The 24,378-nt window shown below is 29.9% G+C and overlaps 1 protein-coding gene across 1 annotated transcript in view; it reads left to right on the top strand.

Moving 5' to 3' along the window:
* The window catches only part of LOC106680901 (facilitated trehalose transporter Tret1), an 83,445-nt gene extending 69,810 nt beyond the window's left edge, over window positions 1–13,635 (top strand). The window contains exon 2 of the mRNA XM_014420916.2: window positions 12,024–13,635. Coding sequence (XP_014276402.1) covers window positions 12,024–13,393 — 1,370 coding nt within the window. The 3' untranslated portion in view covers window positions 13,394–13,635. The remainder of the gene's footprint in view (window positions 1–12,023) is intronic.
* Window positions 13,636–24,378: the final 10,743 nt, after the last annotated feature.

Raw genomic sequence — 24,378 nt, 5'->3', positions numbered from 1 at the left:
TTGTCCAAGAGCTCTCAGATAAAGAAGACAAACCGACCTGGCTTCGCACCGCACGACTTGGCCAGTTCGGGTATTTATTAAATATGTACAAGGGGCCGCCGGCTCCCTAACTTGCCCATCTCTTGGCTACATAAAACTTTCCTATGGTTAATTATTTAACGTTAATTATAACTGACAGCTTGTTAGGTCTAGGGCACTCCTCTTAGAAAGTTTAAGGGCCTATAGCCCGGAAAATTTATCCGATAACTTGCTTTAAACTAGTTTATTTATGGGTCGGTAGTCTAATCACGTAGGAATAGCGTTTTTTTACGATCAACTATTTTGAGGTTGATGAAAAAATATAGTTGGTAAATTTTGTTAAATATTAGGGAAAAAAGTAAAATCATACAGTTAATAGTCATGTTTATAATAAAACACCAAATCCAAAGGTATAGAATATATAACATTAAATAATAAATAAAGAAAGTTTAAGGTTCGATACCAATTACACCAATCGCAGAATAAATACCTACCCACAATGAAGCCCGTCTAAACCAAAATCCACAATATCAATTTTTAAGCAATCCTCCCATTCACTTTTCAGTCTGCATTTCGAGCGTTTACCCGTCAGATCTGAGTTTACCAACATATGAAGGATACATTTGTCACTAAACCGAGCAACCTCACAAGCTCAGCTTGTTAACCGCTGAATGCTACCACCTGAATTATATTTACATACGTTTATATCGAAATATATACATAACACATTTTACTAAATATTTTAATAGTAATACTAGATTAATTAATATTTTAGCTAACTAAAATTAAGCGAGAATTCACCAAAATTTTGAAAATAATTTCCTATATTTAATGTAATTTATTTATACAAATTTGGACTAGAGCCAAGAAACTAATGAAAATAACAAATTAAATAATATGAAATGGGAGCAGGTATCCCAGTGGTAAGGCACTGTGCTGCTAACTCAAATTACCCGGGGTCGAATCCGGCAAAGGCAGATTATTATTTTCTGTTACTATAGCCGTGATTCATACTTCTGGGTTTATGATTCCTCCAGATAAGTGGATAGTTGGTAAAAATCTGACGGTCTAGTGTGATCCTGACCAAATCACCTCCTTTCACAACCTTTAGTCTACTTCCTTACAAAGTACTGAACCCCTGACCCTTTATGGGTCGTAGCGGTACAGATTTGATTTTAATATATTTACTACAAAAATTCAAATTGATAAAGAAAATAAGCTTCGATTTAGTCCATTTAATTTATATTTCAGTTCACATAATATAAATATTTCAAAACGCGTTGGATTAACTGTAATATTCTTTATTATTTAGTAACTATACGTTATATATTTTTTGCATTATAAAATTATTGAAATACTCATAAATTTATTCAATTTGAATTATGGGAAAAAATAAAATAAGGCATTACTAAGTTATTATGCAAATTAGTTTCTCCAATCACATAAGGGTGTGTTCCTAGGCGCATTTACATCCCTGCATGCAGTGATACACTTCACCTTCATAAACTGCTTGAGCGACAACATAAAAATATTTATTTTCTTACAGATCAGAAGGGTATTATTTTTATGATTATGCATTATCAATTCCAGCCTGTTGTATGGCATAGATAAATGGAATCCGGTATACAGCACGCCCATTTCTTGGTTTTCCTTTAGCGATTAACGATAAATTGTTAAATGGGTATATTAATTATATAATTTCAAAGAAAAAATTGTTTTTCCCAGTCTGCTGAGTGTGATTAATTATTCATTATAATGGGACTGTCAGATTTACACATGAACGAATCAGGCCCCTGACGTTCTAAATGGACGTTGAGAGCAAAGTTTGTCAAATATTATTCGATTGACAAGAGACGAATACTATTGTATTCGTGAATTTACTACTCAAATAATCAATTATTCGAATAAAAAAAATCGATCTACCATCTGAATACTTTTCAATTCGTCAGTATTTTCATAATCAATTATTCCAAAGAAAAAGAAATACGAATTATCATCCAAATATGTTTGTATTCATCAATTTTTACACGAATATTTTTTTATTCGATAAACCATCGGAATACAATAGTATTCGTATAATTTTATTAGTTATTAAATTCTTTTAGTTCTTCTCCGACACATGTATCTCCCTAAGTTCCAATATAAAGAGGTGTTTAAAAAAACTTTGTAACAGTTTTAGAAAAATGCTCAAAATCAAACGTAAAAATAATTTTAATAAATCGTCAATAATTTAATTTCTCATTAGAATCGGTCATAATTATTTAATTGTTTTTGACTCGCCATCTATTGAAGAATTATCCCTCAGTAATCTCTTTATCCTGATATACTGGTGTATTTCCGTTTTGATTCTGGATTTTAAAATTTTAAATGTTCGCAATACTACTTTTAATTACTATATATTTCAATTATAGATCAGTGAACGTAAAAAACTGAATTGTTATTTTTCCATTGAATTACTCGCAGAATTTTTACAGAAATGATTACAATTTTACTATTTTGAAAACTCACCTGTCTAGTGGAAAACATACTTTAAAGTGAAACAATGGTTTTATTTTTAAAATTCATAGCAATAATAATTTAAAATAAATGTATACTTCAGAATAACCTGTAATAGACCAATAGGGATAAAAGCACCATAATATTCCGGCGTCTTAATGCAATCAGATTAAACCACCTCCACTAAATCGTAACAACCCTTGTAGTCCCATTTCATTTAAGGAAATGTTCTTTAATGGAAGGGCTATTCCTTTATCCCGGCAGTGATTCCCCTAAGATGCGGACGTGCGTGCTACTCCCCTAACGAGAAGAATCAATTATTGGATTGATGAAATCCACTCCCACGCGATGAGAACTGTCATTAGGAAACGGGGAACTACATGTTTATATTCAGGTAGTAAATCCATTATCTCGTCTTGTTGGTGGTATCTCGGATCGAAGATATCTCGGCGCCGGGTCATTAGTTAATGAGTGCCGGTCATTATCAGGTTATCGAGGAGCCTATCTCGTTACTGGGACTAAATATCGATTTTATTCCTAATGCTCCGGTTAATTTAATAATTAAATAAAGAAAGAAAGCAGCAGTGAGAGGCGTAGTATCGATATATATTTTTTGACATCAGTATTTTAATTCCATTCATATTTAAAATATGGATACTGGAAATTTTCTTAGAGGTTTTACGAAGAAAGGAGTGCAGTAGCTCAGACAGTACGCTGAACTCTTAAATACCAGGTCTGGATTCCTCTTTTTTACTCTTTTGGGATAAAGAAAGCCTCTATTAAGTGGGTGCCTGGCCCTTCATTGCATTAGGGCAGTGGTCAGCAAACTTTATAAGCTAAACTGGCAATCACATCGTTAAAGACTTATAATATCTATAAGTATATTTTTATTAACAATTTAGTCAGCTACTTTCAATGGCAGTGGTTCCCAAACCGAATGACATGGTACTCTGGTGTGCCTCAAACGTATACCAGGTGTGCCGCAAGCGAATTATCTATACATTATATAACAAAAAAATTACAATTAAAAAAGCAAATATACGGTGGATGCAAGTATTTACTTTGAACTGTTTTCCCTACATATTCAACCTCTCAGAGGATAATTGTGCCACACTTTTTTTTTAAGTTTGACAAGGATACTACGAAATTTTCTTTGTCCAACAAGGTTGTATCGAAATTGTCTTAGACCACGAAGGGTCCCACGGGGAAAAATTTGAGAACCCCTGTTCTTTAGAAAAAAGAAGTGTTTTGGCCTGAAATCTAACTCAACTGCTAAGTTCCCTCTCCCAATTAAAGGGCACACGCATTTTAAAGGCGACCTCAAGATTGAATCACGGCTGGAATAACAGAATAATTACATGCCACAGGCTGGACTCGAATTTGGTCCCAGAAGAAAGGAGCAGATTAGATTAGATTAGATTAGATTTTTATTCAGGGCGATCAACATCTAGGTTATTACACCCTTTTTACTTCATCGATCTTCTTGACTTATAGTTGAATGTAGACTATTTCCTTTTTACACTGGTCGGTATTGGTGGTATAAATTATTTTCGGTATTATATTTTAGTATAAAGTTGTGTTTCTTTGAGGAATTTTATTATTTTGTCTATGGATTCTTCCGAGTCTTTAAGGGCCAATGCTCTTGTTCGTGGAATTTTATTATTTTCGAAGGCTTGACGAAATGATGGGCATTCTTCAATTATATGCTTTATTGATAATGGGGAATGACAGGTTTGGCATATAGGCTGGTCCTCTTTTGTGATTAAGTGAAGGTGAGTTAATTTGGAATGTCCTATTCTTACTCTTGCAACAACCACTTCTTCTCTTCTGTTTCCCCTTATGGCACTTGTCCACTTTTGTGTAATTTTTTTTACATTTCTCAATTTATTGGTGAGTGGTACGGCGGCCCACATTGAAACCCAATTTTTTCGGATTCTGTTCCTTAAAAATGCCTTTATGTCTTTCGGCTCGTAAATTTGGAGTGGTGGAAAGTTCATTGTAGCAGCCTCTTTAGCCGCTTTATCCGCTGCCTCATTTCCAGCTATTCCTGAGTGCCCCGGAGTCCAGAGAAAGGAAACACTTTTTTTATGATGTTTTAGCATGTCTATATAGTTATGAATTTTGTCTATCGTATGTCCGCTTTGATTGAAATTTGATAGACTCTGGAGTGCTGACATGAAAGGAGCAGAGTGCCTTATTCACTGAGCTACATTTGGCTCCCATATTTGATAAGTGGTGCTATTCCAATGGTACGTTCAGATTTTTAGCAGATTGAACTATGAACCATTTCCTTTTGGTCATTACAAAATATAGCATGTAATACTTATGAACTCATGCAGGAGTCTAGCACAATGATTCCAGTAAAGTTGATAGCGTCGAAGTTCAGTGATCGCCATTTGTAAGGTTTAGGGTTTTGTGCTTCCAGTTCAGTTCTCTCTGCTAAAAATTATTCGGACTTGAAGGGGAGGCCATTAGATTCTTTTTTATTCTTCTTTATTCGCCATGAAAGGCCTCAGCGGTGGAGCTAAATCACCGGGCACTACCCATTAAGGGTCTCTTTTAGGGCCTATTAACCTCTTCCGCTAATCCCTATTGTCTTGAGCCGGCTCAATGGGGGTGGGGGAGTAGGTAATCAACCCATCCAGGTATAGCACTCTCATCTAAAAATTGAGCATCTGGGGTCATTTTTCTTGAAACCCATAATACAAATGGATCATTTAGTCTCTCTGGAAATGTATGTGTTAAAATACATCAATTGATGGTGACCTTAATTCCAACTTTCACTAAGCTTAGAATATACAGTAAGGGAAATTATTGCAATCACGTAACATTTCGAATTCAACATTTTCGACAGAAATACACAAGTTGAGGTCCTCGAGTCCAAAAGACCCAAGCGGCTTTAAAAAAAAAAAAAAAAATCGTACTAAACTAAAATTACAGATTAAGGGCGGGCATATGCCTAGGTTGTTAGAGCAAATTTTTAGATAAAATTGACCAGCAGCGTCACTTTATAGAACCAATTGGACGGAATAATATAAAATGGATAAATATGAACTACAAAAGAAATATGATAATCAATGAAAAGAGAAAATGGTTTTCAGGAAATCGCCTAATACAGGCTGAGAAATCGGTAATAGTGGAAGGGCCTCGATTTCTTCCGATCTTACTATATACTACACGGCTTTGTTATTCAATTCAATTTTTCGTATCGACAAAAAATGAATTATTTTTGAACAATATTTTTAAGTTCAAGTATTTTGTTTAACTTAAAAAAAAATAACCATCGCTTATTGGAAGTAGTCATGAGTTATGGCTTAATATAAGATATGACAGTTATTGTTTCTCTATGGTATTTATTACAATAGTCAGATTTAATTTTCTTATATCTACATGAAATATATGAAATGGGTATCCGGTATAATAAGTCAATAGCTGTTTAGAAATGTACAAAATCTAAAATTTCCCAACAATTTTGAAAAATATCTCAACTTTCTTGTAGTCTGTCAAGTTTTCCCCGAAATTTGCTCCTAAACATTTTTGGAAAATTGATCTCCCTAATTAGCTTTAATAAGAAAAAATGAGTAAAAATAACATCTTTTAACATTTTTTTTTTTTTTTTAGAATTTTCACACTTTGAAGTAGATTCTAAGATCTCAAATTTCCCAACACTTTGGGTTTTCGAATTAACGGGGGGGCAAAACCCCAGTATGCCCCACCCAAAAAACTGTTCCTGCAGTAGAAAATGGAATCTACTATTAACATCATTTATTTGAGATTTAAAACTAGTAACATGCAATAACTAATGAAGAACCGAGATATTGTCCTCAGCTCTTTCCTAATCAGCTACAGACAAAGAAAAAAAAATTTTAATTTCACTAGATATATTTTATTACCCATCCTAATTTAAGCATTTATCTAATTTTATGTTCAGAATAAGTTTGTCGAGATTTTTTCGGCCCTTTCAATATTTCAAGTCAATATTCTAGAATATGCCACTGGAAGTGATGTATTCAAACAGTTACTCATGACTTTTAAGCCATTAACAAGGTTTGATTCGTGTTGACGCCGCCTTGCTAATTGATCTAGAGGCCAACAATTAGTGAACAACAGCTCTCCAACTATCACTACAAAGGAATATATATGTGAGGAGTTTTCTATAAAAAATTAATATATCCACTTCTTAAAATCAGATGGTTTTATGGCAAATTAAAATTTTTATCTGTCGCGTAGGTGTTAAGATCAACATTTTCAATAAAATTTAACTTTATTCAGTTAAATTAGACTATACATAAAGCTGCCATACTAACTAATAAAAACTTTCCAAAATATACTAACATTAAGTTTCTTTGATTTTTCTTAATTTACTTAATTGACTTTTACCTTTATTGACTTAATCTTTTTAAATGACCTTAATTTTTTTAAAGGACCTTTATTGACTTTTGACTGAATAATCCTCATAATTCAAATGAAATATATCCTCGTAATTTAATTTAAATAATTTATTAACATTCCATTAGTTTAAAAGGATCCAAATAACTGAAAAAATAAAGAAAAGAAATAAAATGAAATGAAAAAGAAATGTTTTCAAATTGTGCTGTATACAAAGCGTTTTAGAGCTTAACTACTTCCTTTTTTTTAACTTGAAAAAAAATTTATATTCTTCTGGTTTTATAGACAGGACCTAAATTAGATTCCTTTTCCATTACTCCATTAATATCTGTAGCGGGTACAAGGCTTTTGATGCAGAAATTTAACATGATTTCTTCCTGTTCATAGTTCTTCGCCCGTAAAGCACTTTGTCTTAAAATTGAAAATTCTAATACCAAGTAAATCGAATTCAAATTACTTTTATTGATGAAATCTATAATTCATTATCGCTATATGAAATTTTCGAATTTGCTATAAGCTATCTAATTAATGTTTATGTGATCGAATGAAATTAGCCACGTCTGCAATAATTTATTTTATCATATATCTTTTTAAATGTAATAATAATAAAGGATTGGGTAGACAAAACTGACAAAACAAAACAAAATATATTTAGCAGTAAACTATGCTACGGTTACACTATGGAAACAATTCAAACCGTTATGAATTAGGCCAAGTGAAATATTTAATTTTTTTTTTCCAAAAATTCGTTTTTAAGCTTTTTCTAAAAACAAAAAAAAATATGTTGACCTGCTATATGAAGAACGATTTTACGTTTTTTTAAAAATCTTTTACAAATTCGAACTTAATTAATACAATTACTATACTTGTTTGTTATTCATCCGAAAATAAATCTTACATTATTGCATCGCAATGCCATTATAGCGAAACAGTATTAAAATAATTTAGACCAACTAAACGAGCTAAGTGGAACAAAATTTTTTTTGATACAGAAATAAAGTCAACATTCGTTTTATGCACCTAACAAAACTCTTGGATAAGAATTTTCGTATTAATAAAACAATTAAAAAAATAAATCCTCAAAATTTTGGTCTTACTAGACCAAATCTCGAAAATTACAAAAATTGCGATAACTTCAGCACGAAAACACGCAAAATTAGAAGTCTTAAGGCACTCTAAACTGCACGAAATGGTACAAATTGGACCGAATCTGACTTTTTTTCCCTAAACATATATATTTTTTTGGTTTATTTTACTTGAAGCGACCTTTGGTTTTTGTAATTTTTAACACACCTAAACTCATTTAATACGATAAATAATCTTTTCTTCTTATTATGCACAAAAAACCAGATGATATATAATAATCATTTAGTACATGCAAAGGCTAGGTTTAGGTAAGGATAACATAAATAATTTCTGAAAATATGTAAAAAAACTTCTTCGCTCCTAGGGCGCATTGGCAAGAACTCTGACACGTGTCTAATATTTTTAGACCTAGTGTCATAAAAAAAGTTTCATTGAAATCGGTGATTCCACGTGCGTAGCCTCCCAGTGTTAGTGTGAGCGACCACGTCTTGCATCCGTTAAGAACAGTTGAAAGAATAATACTGTAAAGTTTTATAAACTTTTTTAATGTAATATATAGTAATTTGTGAGTAGTAAAGTTAATATAATAAATACATTAGGTTAAAAAAAGAGAGAAAAGAATTTTTAATACGATTATAAGCTAAAATATTTGATAAAGGGCTATTTAAAAATAATACATTAACATTATTTAATTAGATTGTTGTCTACTCATCTTACAAGGTACAGAAATCATTGCTACATGTTTACATGCCCATATAAAAAAAAATTAAAACACAAAAATACAAAAAAAAAAAAAAAGTAAGTGGTGGAATAGCAAAGGTACTTACATGTGGTAGGCAATTAACGTCACGGCAGTGGATAATAAATTCTGAATGTTAAACCTACGTGTATGCACTCGCGCACCGCAGCAGCAAATATTTATAGCTAAAAATAACATAAACAACAGCAGCTCTATTATTTCTGTGATTATGTTTAGTTATTTATGTGTACAACACGGGGGTTATTTAAACGATAACAAATAAATTAATAACACTTATTTCATATCATAAGGTCGACTACAATTTTGTACTTTGACTAAAGCAATAAATTCCGAATGAAAGAAATACGGTCATCGTTAGCTCGTAAATTAGAGTCCATATTTCAAAAAATGTGACAGGAAATGAATACGTAGTTACATCTTAATTTTTATCATTCATTGATTCATTTATTATTACACACAATCCAAAATACAGTTATGTACAGGAGTGTTAATATTTAATGTATATTAATTATAACAGTAAAAATGTTTCGTAGAATATCTTTGATATGGAAGAGCATGGATATTTGTATTAAGGAAATAGCCACTGTGGATATTAAAAAACAAAACAAAAACTAATAATGTTAAATATGTTTATAAAAAAAAAAATGGTACAAATTGAATTATTCCAAAAGTAAACATTTCTAAAATACTTAAAAGTTATTTTACATACTTTTTGCTTCCCCACAACAGGGAAGTCATTCATCAAGGAAATATAAAAAAAAAATATTCGGAATCCAAGATTTTCACAGGCATTTTGCGTCTTAGACCAATACCACATTTGCTTCTATGTTTATCTACCGTATCTCTAGTAAAATTTGTGAAAAAAATATATCAAACCATGGTTCAAAATTTACTGGGATTGTTAATTTATTATTAAATTACCTTTCTTTCTTAACCTACCTTGTAATTAATTAATTAAGCGACCAGCATTACAACAACATATAAACCTATATATCTTAAAAAATTATAATTATTGTACTTCTAGGATAGGAAAAAAATAATCAAAAAATCTACGTACCCAATAGAAATGTTGAGGACTTAAAGAGATGATGTAATGCGTTGTGCATTAACCAGACATTATTAACTGGAATATTGTTTTAAAATATTTGAAAAATACGAAACAGTAAAATAAGTAATAATCGAAAGTTTTTGGAAAACGGTTATACATAATTTTATGTTTTTTATACACCTATTTTATTATTATTATGTCATATAATCAATTTAGTATTTTTTGAAACAATCCTTAAGAGATCTAGGAAATCGGAATATTTAAAAAAAATTATAAATTACTATTGTGTATTTAGATAAATAGAAAGCGCGGTGGCAAAGTCTTAAGGTACTATTCACACTAATTACACTCTAGCCGTTAGTCAATCCTGTGGGTTTTAGAGCCCTTCTGGGATCCACACAGCCTCAAAAAGTGGGTTTCCTTTATTGGGAATAATTTTACGTTTGAGCGTGATCTTGAAGAAAATGATCTCCTTTTTATAACCGCTGCTATAAAACAGTACTTTCTTAAAAAGAACTGAGCCAATGACCTTCCTTGGGTCGTAGAGGTTCACATAATTATTGTTAACAGAAATATATCAGCACATCCAAAAGAATAATATGACCTTTAAAAAAATAATAATAATAAAATAATTATCAGTAGTACAGAATATTTTTTTCACTAGGTTCTGAAGCGCCTAATTCGATAATGACACATAATTATTGTAATTATCTCTTAGGCTTATCGCATGCCAAATACAGAAATGAATATTAACACTTAATTAATTATTTAAACAATGAATTATGATCAATAACCTTCCATCTTTTCTTGAAACTGATGAATTCCATCATAAATCATGAGTGGCCAGAATAGTCCTTGAAATTAACCATTTGATACCAGCCAATTATCCTGTCTTCAATGTCAGGTCAAGGGAAACCACTTTATTTACATTAATTTATTAAAATATATGATAGTTTTATGAAAACATTTTTAAAAAAAACTTATAAACAATAAATTCCCCTTAATTAACACCCATGACACGAAACATAGAAAGCACCTATGCAATACAATAGTAGTTGTGATAATTGCTGCGCCAGCAAAGAGTCACCATGAAACGGGTTTTAACCTGAGAGTCGCTTTACAGTCGCTACATGGACTGGAAGCTACCATACCAAACCTAATGTGACGAAAATATCATACCGGCAATTATAATATAGTTTGCACCATTTCAGTGGCTACAACAGCTGCTACCGTGGTAGTAAAGCATCACCGTGTAAACGGGTTTTAACGTGAAAGTAATTTTAAGTACATTACCACAATATGTACTGCTAACAATCACACCAAGTGATGTGTGACGGTACTTTCATGATGACAACATGATACACTTAACACCACAACAGTGGCTACGACAGTCACTGCAATTTGCAATTACTGGTTAGCTACTTCTGTTTCGTGTAGCATATCTACAGTATTTATAGATTTTAAAAATCATTTCAGGAATTTAGTTATTTCGGAAATAATTATTTTGTGTTTTTCATAAGCCATAAAATATATGAAATACAATAATAATTATCTGATATTTGCCATCCTGATTTAATCAGAACAACAACTGTCAGTTGACCAATTATTAATAGATGAGATTATTTTTCAAATGATCATTATTTCGAAAATAATTATTTCATTCAATTTATTTTATAAATACACTATTTAAAAAGTCCCTAGGTTTAGTAAAATTATTGAAACATAAACCTCATTTCAAGTTTAAGAAGCTTATAAAGCATATAAAAATAAATACTTCAAGCTAGATAGTAGCTACTATAATTAAAGTACAGACGTATTTATGTATTAAAAAAGATATCTCCGAAATCAACATAGTATTGTTAATTAATTCAAAACAAAGCTTTTAAGTTACTTAAGACCTTAGCTAACTTACTTAGCCCTAAGCAATAAAGTTTCCGGGGAAATCTAGTTTACCTTCCTCAATTTCTGTGTAAGAAATTAGCGTACCACTAATTTCTTCAGTTAGACAAATAAAGGATATGTGTACCTCGAAGGTAATATGGACACAATACCGATATTTTATTAATTCAGGTACAATTTTTAATTTACCAATTATTTATTATTGTTAAACAGCCAACTCCTAGTTAGTTATCTGCTTAGATAAAAATAATAATAAATAAATAAAATAAAAAATGTATTCCTCCTTAAAATTTCCTCAAATTAATAATTTTTGTTTGTGTGTTTCAGCGAACCTGTCAGCATTCTGCGTGGGTACCATGTTGGGATGGACCTCGCCGATGCAGCCTTTGCTGGAGTCTGATCCTCCTCCAGTGGGTTCGATCCCTATGACACGGGAAGAAATATCGTGGATTGGATCAATCAACTTCATCGGTGCCATCGCAGGGACCTTCATCTGGGGCCGAATTTCGGACCGGATCGGCAGAAAGACCACGGCACTCATCGTGGGCCTCCCCTTTGCTTTCGGCTGGACTATCATACTGTTCTCATGGAATCATGTGATGCTCTACATCGGCCGGGTCGTCATTGGGTTAGGATGCAGCGGAGCGATAATCAACACTCCCATGTACGTCACGGAGATCGCAGAAGACAGTATAAGGGGATCACTCGGCTCCTTTCTAATGATGTCCATCAACACAGGGTGCTTATTCTGTTATATCATAGGCTCATTCACATCCTTCCATACACTAACTACAATTTGCCTATCGATTCCAATTATCTATATAGCCAGTTTTGCATGGTTTCCTGAATCGCCTGTTTTCCTATACACTAAAGGTTTGAAGGAAAAGGCTCACAATTCATTACAATGGTATAGAGGAGGCGATCCACTCCAAACAGAAAAGGAACTAAATCTTCTCGAAGGACGATCTAAGAAAAAAGTAGGCTATAGGACGCTGATACAGTCGAGAGGAACAATCAAAGGCCTGCTTATCGGGTTCGGCTTTGTCTTCGGGCAGCAGTTCTGCGGGATATTGGCTATCTTGACATACACTGTAACCATATTCAAGGAGTCTGGAAGCGCTCTGACCCCTCACGCTTCGGCCATCATCGTGGGCTCCTTGCAGTTAGTATCCTCCTTGCTCTCCTTCGCTCTCGTTGACAAGGCAGGTAGACGGATCCTCCTCGGCACTTCCTACGCCGCGATGGCGCTCGCACTAATCACTTTAGGAGTCTATTTCAAATTCTCCATACCTTACCCTTGGATCCCGGTCACCTCGCTATCTTTGCACGTCATAGCCTACTCTTTCGGAGCTGGGCCGGTACCCTTTATAGTGATGGCTGAGATATTTCCTCCACAAATTCGAGGCCTAGCAATGTCAGTGATTCAGCTATTAGGAACATCTTTGTCCTTTGCATCAGTTAAGCTTTTCCCAAGTCTCGTGCTTCTTCTAGGACAAAGTGGATGTTTCTTCTTTTATGGGGGATGCTGTTTAGTACTTATATTTTTTACTCTGCTCGCCGTTCCGGAGACGAAAGGTCGCACGCTTCAATCGATCATAAATCGACTGAATGGGGATTCTGGAGACGAGACCACAGACATGGTTTCAGGAAACAACATAGTCATCATGCCGAAAAAAGAACTCGAGCCTATTAAATAAAGCAATTAAACTATTCAGATGATTTTACATAAAAACCATGATTTCGAAACGCCATAGCCGTTTATCTGCATGTTTTCGACATTGAATGCCTTAGATGTAATAAACAGTTGAACATAATCAAATTATATTTAATAGCTACTCTGGAACAAAAATATTTGTAGAACATAAATATGGATATAAAGAAAAAATGCACTCATCATCTATAGATGTGGATAGTACCCACTAAAAAAAAAAAAATTAAATTTTAAGAAAATATGTGTATTTATTTTCGATTTTTATAAGAATCAATTGTGTAGTTATATTATTTGTATCAATAGTGTATCATGAAGACATTGATTACACATTTGAGAAGAATCCTACATACATTTAAATACACAATTCTCATAATTAATTTTTTTAAACAAATTAAATTTTTTCAGCTAAATATTGTTCAGTTTTTTTTTTAATTTAAAATTTTACACTATCAGATTGGTGTTAAAAAACAACACTTTCAATAAAATGAGATTCTTCTGAAATATATTTTTTTAATAATAATCTTCCAAAAATTAATGACGTGTTTGATGCATATTTGTTTCTCAAACTTGTATTGAATTCGGAAATAATATTAGGAATAAGGAAATAAAGTATGTCAAAAATAAAATAAAATTTACTAATCAAACAAAATTGAAAAAACGATGTTCCTGCATAGTATGTAAGCTCAGCGATGTGATAATACGGTGCGTTGTAGAATAAGTTATTAATATTCATGAATAAAAATTCCAATCCATCAAAACAGGGAGGTTTTAAATAAACACAAATAATTTAATAAACTTAAATTAGTGGATTATTGTTTTAAATAAAAAAAAAATGATAAAATGACTGATAAAAATTAATATTAGTCATTTGTCAGAATTTGCATTGCTGGTTGGAATTAGAAAGACTTTTTTCAATTTAAATGGTGGATTCGAGACTACATCTAGCTTATCTAGCCATTCCCTTAATTAGATGCAACTCCCACAACCAATATATCACAAAACCCACTGGGATCAAAGCCCATCCATCATCTAAGTGATTTATTGGTCTTTTAATTAAACAAGTCTCCCATTCGGATGCAGATTGTGTTCAAAGTTATCTCCATTATAAGTTGAAATTGTTTAACATCAAGCATTCGGTCGGTGGATTATACAAGAGTAATCGCTTAAAATAATAAATATTTGTTCTTTTAACATTAGTGGAATTAGACACTAATTCTAGAAATACAGAGGCAACATCAAGCGTAATGTACTCATTATATAAATGAGGTTATAGCCTTTTCTTTTTTTTTTTTTTTTTACTGCTTTAAAAACTAAAATTGGCAAGTAATATTTATTTTAACTTTTTTTTATTAGTTAATTTTATACAATAAAACTAATTATAAATTATTTTAGTATGATTAACCAAGTATATTAAATTATTGCTAAAGCATAAAAAACATCCAAAGTTAATATTGATAAAAGTATCATTAAATGTGCAATCAATTTCATAAAAACGTTATAAATACTTCCTAACAATTATTATTGATATTGACGTTTAAAGCAAGGACGCATTTTTAAAATTACTTATTTTGAAATTTATTTATTTATTTTAATGGATTCTTTACTAAAATATTAATTAAGAAAGATTATGTATGATATATAATGTACATATAAAATATTTTGAAAATCGAACGTAATTTTAAATTTTTTTTAGCTAAAGTAGAACGAATCAGCAATAATTTAAATAATTCCTAATTCCTTGTATCAATTTAATAACTAAAGATTGAATTTTCGTACAGTAAAAAAATCCAAATTGTGCTTAACTGTTGTGTGTATAATTTGTAAAAAATACCTTAATCCTGAAAAAATCTACTATATAGTTTATTTTATAATATTGATACAGGGAAAGCTTATCTAACCTGGTTTGATTCAAATTATAATGGCTTAATGCTGATAACCAAAAAGTAAGACTGAAAACAAAAATTAATTGCCACTAACTACTACAAAGTTAGGCGGGGTAATGAAGGGCAAATCCAATTTAAAAACAATGACAATGCAACTCAATCAAGCATGAGTGAAACTATTAATTTTAAAGTATAGAAATATTACTAAAAAAAAAAAATTTCTTCTTGTATTTTTATTCGTCAAATATGAATAAAATATTTATTTTAATTTATCCATCGATTATTGCTTATCCATTGAGCCTTTTAATTAACCGCGCGAGTGGACAATTTGAATTGAAATAAATTTTATTCAATGCATGAAAATAAAACTGTAAATTTTTCCATTTCAAATTTTACCGAAAGCGTAATAAACTGCTAGACTTTAGAATAGGAAAAAAAAACATTGAAATTATATTTTTATACATTAGCATTTAATAAAGACTATGTATGTAATGTAATACAACATAAACAGTACCATCTAATTATGTAATTTAAACATACCATGTAATTTAAAAATACCATGTAATTTAAATTGTAATTTAATTATGTAATTTAAATATACCGTTTAATGTAAATTGAAATGTATACATACTATATAATTTAATTTGCAATTTAAACATACCAATTTAATTTAAACAGTACCATTTATTCAAAAATTGTATGCGATGTAATACTATTTAAGTAAAGATTTTAAAGATATTTTAGTTATTCTTTCAGTTGTATATTTTATCTATTTTTCAAATAATATTGTTTTAATTTACATCTATCTTAGAACATTAATTTATTGTGGCATTAAAAATAGTAGTTGTGTAGGTAATCTATTTCCAGTTGATGTTTATATTTCATTATTAAATATGCTCATTTTTTTAGATTGATGGATGTATGTATAATTTATTATTACAAGAAAAAAAATCAAAGTAAAATGTTTATTCTGAATAGAATATTAATTTAATATTGAATAAATATAATTTAAGATTGATATATGTAAATATTTTTTAATAAAAATGTTTTTTTTAAATAAAAATATTTAATTATACTAGCCCGACTCACAAATAAGTATTAATTTTTAATGTTTTACGTTTTACAAGTGTAACTTAGTTTTATAAAATTTCGTTAACGTAGATAAAAGCTAAAACTAAAAGAAGTAAAATTATGCTGGAATGAGACGGTAAAAAAAAAATTGCTGAGAAATCGTTTTAAGTTTTTCTTGGGTTAGGAAACTTCTTTATTTTTAGCCCTAAACTTATTTAGCTTAAGGAGAAGATATTTTTAAAGAAGCGATTAATAAAAACCCATTATTTAAAAGATAAATTATTATGTTAGTATTATGAGACTAATATACTCAACATGTGGTCCTCTTATATACCCTCCTTTATTATATACTATGATGTTAATTATTAACAGCAGAACAATGAAATTAGCAATAATATTAATTAATTTAAATACAATAAAATGTAATTATTTATCTGATAAAAGATCGGAGACTAAAAATAACTTTTTTTAATTCAAATTTCAAATTAATTTTTATTTTCCTAATTATTTCATCGAAATTTGTATATTTTAAAATTATTTATTAATTTCAATTAACTTTTAATTTTTATGTAGTAGCTGATGAGCGAGGTGAATCTTCATTCAAATGATCATCAAATCAAATAAATACAAAAACTGAGTGACTGTTGTAACATTGTTATGGTTGAAAAATAGTCTATACTAGAATCTGTGATAATTTATTTTATGATTAAATTATAATTTATTAAAATTAATATGTATTGGTAAGTTAAATCGGGTAAAATGCATAGTAAAATTGAAACTTTGTAATTAAATATGCCAAACAATTTCTTCCAACAGAAAGACAAATAACTAGTTCATTTTAGTAGAATATGGGTTCATTTAATAATAAAAAAACATTTTAAAAAATAATAGAATTTCTTAAATGAATGAATCCCAAAGAAATGGGTTAAGTAAGAGATGAGTTCCATTATTTTGGTGTATATGGTAGATTGAACAACTTTTAAGACCAAGAAATTAGAATTCTATTACTGGGTAGTTTCTCTATATCCTGTATCATATCATTATGTCATTATGATCAAATTTACTTGTTGTATTTTTTATACAGTTGTAAATATCAATAAAAAAAAAATGACCAAGAACATGAAAACTGTTCCCATTAAATTTCACACAAGGAAAAATATTAAATTAAGTAGTATAATATGGGGCATAGGTAGTATAACATCATATAACATAATATGATCTGGTTTTACGCCAACACGAAATTTTGAGGGTTATTTTCACCTGATTTATTTCAAAATATTCTTTTTAATAACATTTAAACCATTAATCAACTCTACACAGCACCAACTTATTCTAAAAAAAAAAGTGGAAAAGATTTTAAACTTCCAACTCTCCTTGCTAACATGCACAAAAATCAACATGGTGGGCAATTCAAAGGGAAGACACTTGCCTAGTTTTCCACTACATCTCAACACTGTAAGGAGACTATGATCATAATTAATATATGTTATACTCTTGTGTTGTTCAAAAAACACACTTAAAGCGACTTACCTCTTGTAAAAATACATAACATTGCCCATATTGAATTATAATTTAGTGTCATCTTGAAGATGAAGTATCTCACGTTAGTATCTACAGTTAGTGTAGTGAGATTTATATTATAAATCGACTATAAAAAAGGAAGATTGCACTCTTCAAACCCAATAAATGAATTTCAATTATCAACTGAAGGCACGAGAATAACAAAATAATATACAATAATCAGAAAAAAAAACTTTTTTTGATGTGGGGTTCTTCGTATTTTCAACTATTAATTCTCTTTTAAGAGATTTCCAGAAAAAAAATACAACTATGAAAGATTTTTTTTCAAAAAGAAAAGGAATTCCATTTAGCCCGATTGATGGATTATTCGAGGGCCTTTATAAACAGTTTCGGGTATATTGTTAACATTATCTTTTTCTGATCGCGATAAAAAAAAAAATTATAATCAAAATGATAAATGTGTTTTCCTCCGACAGAGAGCGCTGACCCGAAGGGATTAGAGCGATCTATAGGGCGGTGAAGGGAGAAGAAAAACATCTGCCCTTGTGTACACAGCCTGTTATAAATTTCACCGTTACGGCTATGTTTGTTTTCCCGCGATTTCTGTTTTGACCAAAACCGCAACGTTGACAGGACTTCCTTCATCCCACTCTATGTTATTTTCTTTCACTGTTTTTTTTTTTTTTCAGGTTACAATAAACCACTCTGATTTTGCTTTATAGATTCATAAACCGAGTTTTGGGAACGCAAAATATAGATACCGGAACTGAAAATATTTGTACTAGTTAATACGAGTACGTTTTAGAATCTTAGAGGAGTAAGTGAAGTGAAATAAAAGAAAGATTATAACAACAATTTTCCAACCCAAAATAAAATCATAATTAACAATACTGATGAAGAAGAAACATAGGACCAAAGTGAAAATAAGTTAGGAAGTTCGGGTCAGTACAAAAAAGTTCAACATAACATTGCACACCTATTATATTAAAACGTAAGTAAATATGTAATGGGAAATTGAACTAATATATTTTAATTAAAAAATAAAATATGATAAAATTTTAAATAGAAATCGGATAAAAAAAAAGTGTTAATCAATCAAATAGTTTAAAGATATAGATGTAATAAATAAATTATGAAAAAGATAAAAACACAAGTACAAAAGAAAAAAAATTATGAAAGATATGAAAATATATCAACAATAAAAACATAAGTTAAAGAAATAAATTTTGGCTGTTTTCAATAAAATTAATAAACTTTAAATGTAATAAATCATAAACATGAGAACAATTAATAAATAATGAATATCCCTTTGTAACTATTTTTAGAGAAAATACCTGAAGACGGGCGGACAGTCAGAAACGTGGAAGTGAAGATTTTTAAAATGTGAAATTATAAAAAGTAGTTAAATAAAATATACATTACGTTTATATACTTATTTATTAATTAATTTCTTAAGAATTTTCAATTACTTGGATCATTGTTCAATCTTTATTAAGAATACATAGATGGAATATTTTGGAGAAGTATTGCAAGTGTAAGATGTTATTTATGCTATTATATTTATGTTATAAAAATACATGTGTTTTTTTTTAGGATGCTAAATACGAATTTAACTTGCCACTTCAAATTTATTTCTGAAGTATCTAAAAATCTTCCCCCAAAATTTTTTGTTTTATTTTTCTCGTATCTTAAGCCATGCATTAACAGCTTGTAACATTTACTTAAATTTAATTAAACAGGGATAAATGAACTACAATTAAATGTTGATTATTTTTTTATTTTGAGAGCGGTTTTAAAGCTAGCGCGATTCGGGATTTCCTTCATATAGATATTTTTTAAGTAAGGGTATGATTACAAATACGATATTATTAAAATCCACCTTATTTATCTAGATTCAAACGTCCTAATAATAATAAATATGTCTACAAAAAAATTTAACCATGACATTAAAAGATCAGTTCAATAAACTAGCAAAATATCGAGACGTATAACGAAAAATGACAATGAGAAAGGAACGAAAAGCCCTCAAGAGACGGCGGTAGCACATTACAATGAAGGAGCCGCCTCCAAAGAGATTCCATTTCGAATAGAATGTTGCTGTGATGATACAAGTAGAGTGATACAAACGTTCTGGAGGCTGAAATGGCGCAATCTCCTTGGCGGTGTCAAGTGGAAGGCAGTTCTTTCCTAACTGTTACTGTCAGGAAATAACCAAATCTTCCCTACCGATTTCGAGGGTTGGCCAACCTCATTACAACGGAAGGAGGGGAAAAAAAGAATATTTCAAAGGAAAAGAGAGTCGAATATTGGATCTCCGTAAAACTTTTTTTACTGGTAAATAAAATGTCCCGTGGTTCAATAAATTTATATTTGTCACACAATAACGACTCAATATAGACATTTTAAAAATTAAAAATACTAATTAAATGGAAATAGTTTTTTATTTTATAATTAGTTCCATCTTACCTTATTTTATGCATTAAATTTTCAGTCAGTTTAATAATAAATTAAGAGTAGTGAAAAAACAAATTTTTCATATCAATTGTAATTTTCCATTGATTTTGTTGAAGTTAAAATATAACGGGTTTCCATGAACAGGTGCATGATATCGTACAAACACATTTTATATTAGTATTGGAAGAAGATAGTTGACCGTATGAAGTAGATTGGAGGAAGATAGTCCGGGTGGCGGTCAATAAAGGTTTCAAAATAGTAAAAGAAAACTATTTATTGGTAACCAAAGTTTCGCTTCCGTTTGTAAGGGTGATAAGGTTGACGTTCTGCTGCCAACTGACAGCAGAACGTTAGCAGCCAGTTGTTGGCAGCAGAACGTCAAACTAATCAGTCCTGACGAAGCCCTGCAAACGTTGTCTTACCAATAAATAGTTTTTGTTACTATTTTGATACCTTTATTGACCGCCATCTGGACTTTCTTCCTCCAATATATTATATTTGGATCGTATAAATCCATTTCCCGGCTCTCAGAAGCGATAGATTTTGACGAATGAAGGGAATTTCATGGAGAAATCCCAATTTCGATTTTTAAATTCTTATTGGAACTTTAATAAAAGTTATTCAAAACTCTGACAGAGGTAAGTGGGCGAATAGAGACGGTTATATTGGTTATGAATGATTTCGACGGGCACATAAATACGCCAAGTACGTTTCAACAGATCTAAAGGTTGGGCTCAGTTTTGAAGCCCAAAAATGGCCTATTTTTGAGATTCCGCACTAATTAGGGACGGGTTACCTACCTACACCTCATTCTAAGGTTAGGCTGTGGAAGGTCTGTCGTAGCCATTGAATACTTATCACATGGTTAGTTCTTTCTCATCAATATGGCACTTTTCTCATTAGAGCTTGGCCATTACTAATTACATGAAATGTTATCAACTTCATTAAGTAAATCAACTATCGTCACCAATAAATGTTGTGAAAAATAATTTTTTTAAATTCCCTTGATTTTACTCGAATAGCCACAAATAGTGTAAATGAAGTGTTTAGTTATGTATTTATTATAATTTGTCTCATGTTTGTACGAACTGCTCAGTAAATTTGTATACGATTTACATAGAAATCTTCTAATTATTTCCTAAGACATTAGAGATATTAATGAAATGACTGAAAATCAGGTGGATATAATTTAAATTTTATATAATCATTATTTTAATATGTACGATAAACTGAGAAAACTATAAAGCGTTATTATTTCTGAATAAACACTTTCAATTTAAGTAAATACATTTATTTAACAAATCAATAAAGTTCAACAAAAAGAATATTTTCAGTTTCAAAAAAAAATCGATTAACTACTTACAAGAAAGATATCGATTTCTTTCTTTCTGATTTAGAACACTATATTTTATATTCATAAAGCTGAGAATTGGTTAATTTTTAAAGTTTTAATTTATGAACAAGTTTATTCAAGGACTTAGGCACTTTAGGTTAATAAAAATAATATCCCTTAGAATTCGGACCCGAGGAATAGGCATTTTGCGTTTTATTAACAAAAAAAAATTAATAAAATAACTTATACTAAACATCTAATTATAAGTTTGAATAAATAAAATAAAACATACCAGTAGCAAGAATACGGAAAGTAGTGAACAATAACCTTGATTACAACTTTCAATTAAGAAAATGAACTTTGTTTTTTCCAGCCCATTTCTGTTATTAATTTTAACGAAGAAAAAACAATAATGTTCGAATTAAAAGTAAAAAAAAATATCTTCCCTTAATGAAGGTTGCATGTTTAAATGTAATTAAGCTGGATATGTTTATGCACCAGGAAGTGTAAGTTGCTAAGTAAATTGTTTCCATGCATAGGCATTAAGTCCTTATGACTTCGTTCTTACATGCGAGTTCGAGATAGCTGTCTACTTCCTTTAAGAAAACAGTTCATTAATCATCTTAATCAAAAATAACAGAATAAATAGGTGGATTTTTGTGTGAATTTAAGGAGAAAATGTTTATCATAACCCTTAACTAAAAAACTAATTGGATAATTATTAATTACTAAATTAGACATTAAATGGCTATTAATGAGAATATTACAGAACTTTTGAAAACCGAGGTTTAATAATAATATTGTATAATTAAATATAACACATTCGTACAGATGCAAGAAGTTATATTTTACACTCTTTCCTCATAGCAACTGAAAACCCAACTCACTTTTTTTAAAAAAGGTGGTAGTGAGATCAGCTTGTAGATGTAACAAAGCCAAATTAAAACAAACAATATAGAAGTACAGCTGAATAAAATTAGTGGAGGAATATTTTCATATAAATGCACGGAATATTAATTTAATAAATTAAATTTTAAAAAATACTGGATGCAGACGATATTTTTCCACAAGTCTACAATTCACTGAAACAATATTCTAAAATGTGGCACCTCAATTTACTTTGATGAGAAAAGGACATATTTTTAAAAAGTAATTCCAATTAACTTTTATTCAGCTTTTACGAAAATATTGCGCAATGCTTTTATTTTTAATTAGTTTAAACCATAATTCCATGTGTTCCACAATAAATAAGTTATTTAATAATTAAAACTTATTAGTCTACAAAAATTAAAAAACAATCATCTACATGCCTAATCTTAATTAAATTTGTTCGGAAATATAGAAAATAATTTTAAAAAATTAAAAGAGACATTTAAATAAATATAAATAATTTATTATTTCAAAGACATTAAAATATCATCAAATGGTTGCTTTAATGACTTTCATCAGTATGTAAATTTCAACAACATGAATTTCATGAGATTTTAATGAAAATTTATGTGAATAAATTGTTCAAATGAAGTACCTGATATTCGAAAAGAATTAATCGTTTCCAAATAATAATAAGTTCGCTTAATTGTTATTTATGTATTGGGTTCAACATCTTATTGTAACTGTGTGTAACTTATTGTACAGTACAACTATCGGATATTATATTATATAACTTGTTAATTTATTTATTTGGAAAAGTACATCCAATGTGGTCCAACCAGATCGCAACATCTATCATTCGGTGCCAAAAGGACGTACATAAATATAATATGAGTTAGTTACATCTTTATTATTAGGACGCTATTTAAAAATTATATAGTAAATTAATTGGTTTTTATTGTTATTAGAAGTAAGTACTAGTTACAAATCCTATGTACTCTATTATAACTAGGTCAGGAACGACTGGTTACCGTGGGATTATGAGATTCTGAACACATGGCAACATGATATTTATATAATTTAATTTTCATATCAATTTAAATTAAATAAATTCTGCAAAGAAATGGAATAACAATAAAAAAAAATGCCGAGAAAGTTGAAAGAAAAATAATCTGTAATTATTATTTAAACCTTCTAAAAAAAAAAATGTTTTTAATGTCTACAAAATATATTTTCAATGTGATGGTAGGTATTCTAAAATACTGTCCATCGACCATAACTTAATAAATGTTAAATACTATGATAAGTAATTAAATAATATAAAATATACTATTCATTACTAAAATTATTGGTAAGGGCAAGGTTGCCAAACATAACTTTATAATCATTTTTTTAACATTTAGCGACTTTTATCCTTGATTATCATATTTGGAAGGTACTTAAAATTTAAATCATTGTATTTTTTTAATTTCTTTTGCTGAAATTTCTCCATTCACACATACTTGAAAACATTTATGAAATCGTGACACAAGTTTGGTAAACAATACTAATTTATTTATTATTTTCTTCCTATGTTTTTTTTTTAAATTACTTTGCAATGAGTCCTTAAATCTTTCTGTTATTCTTATTGTATATTCCACATATCGGTAAATGAAAGAATTTGAAAATAAGTGTTAACTCTATTTCATTACAAAATATTTATAAGAAAAAAATCCATACTGCTACAAAGCCAATAAGGGCCAGAAGTGTAAGTACTTTATTAGAAATTAGTGATACTAGACCAACGGTTGTGCAAGGATGTGATTTGGTTCAAGAGTGATTCTTACCATGTTGGACTAC

Source organism: Halyomorpha halys, unplaced genomic scaffold (genome assembly GCF_000696795.3).
Source record: "Halyomorpha halys isolate HHAL.00 unplaced genomic scaffold, Hhal_1.1 Scaffold298.1, whole genome shotgun sequence".
Taxonomy (NCBI): Eukaryota; Metazoa; Arthropoda; class Insecta; order Hemiptera; family Pentatomidae; genus Halyomorpha; species Halyomorpha halys.
Note: the sequence above shows the minus strand (reverse complement) of the source record. Positions and strands in the feature narration are given on the sequence as shown.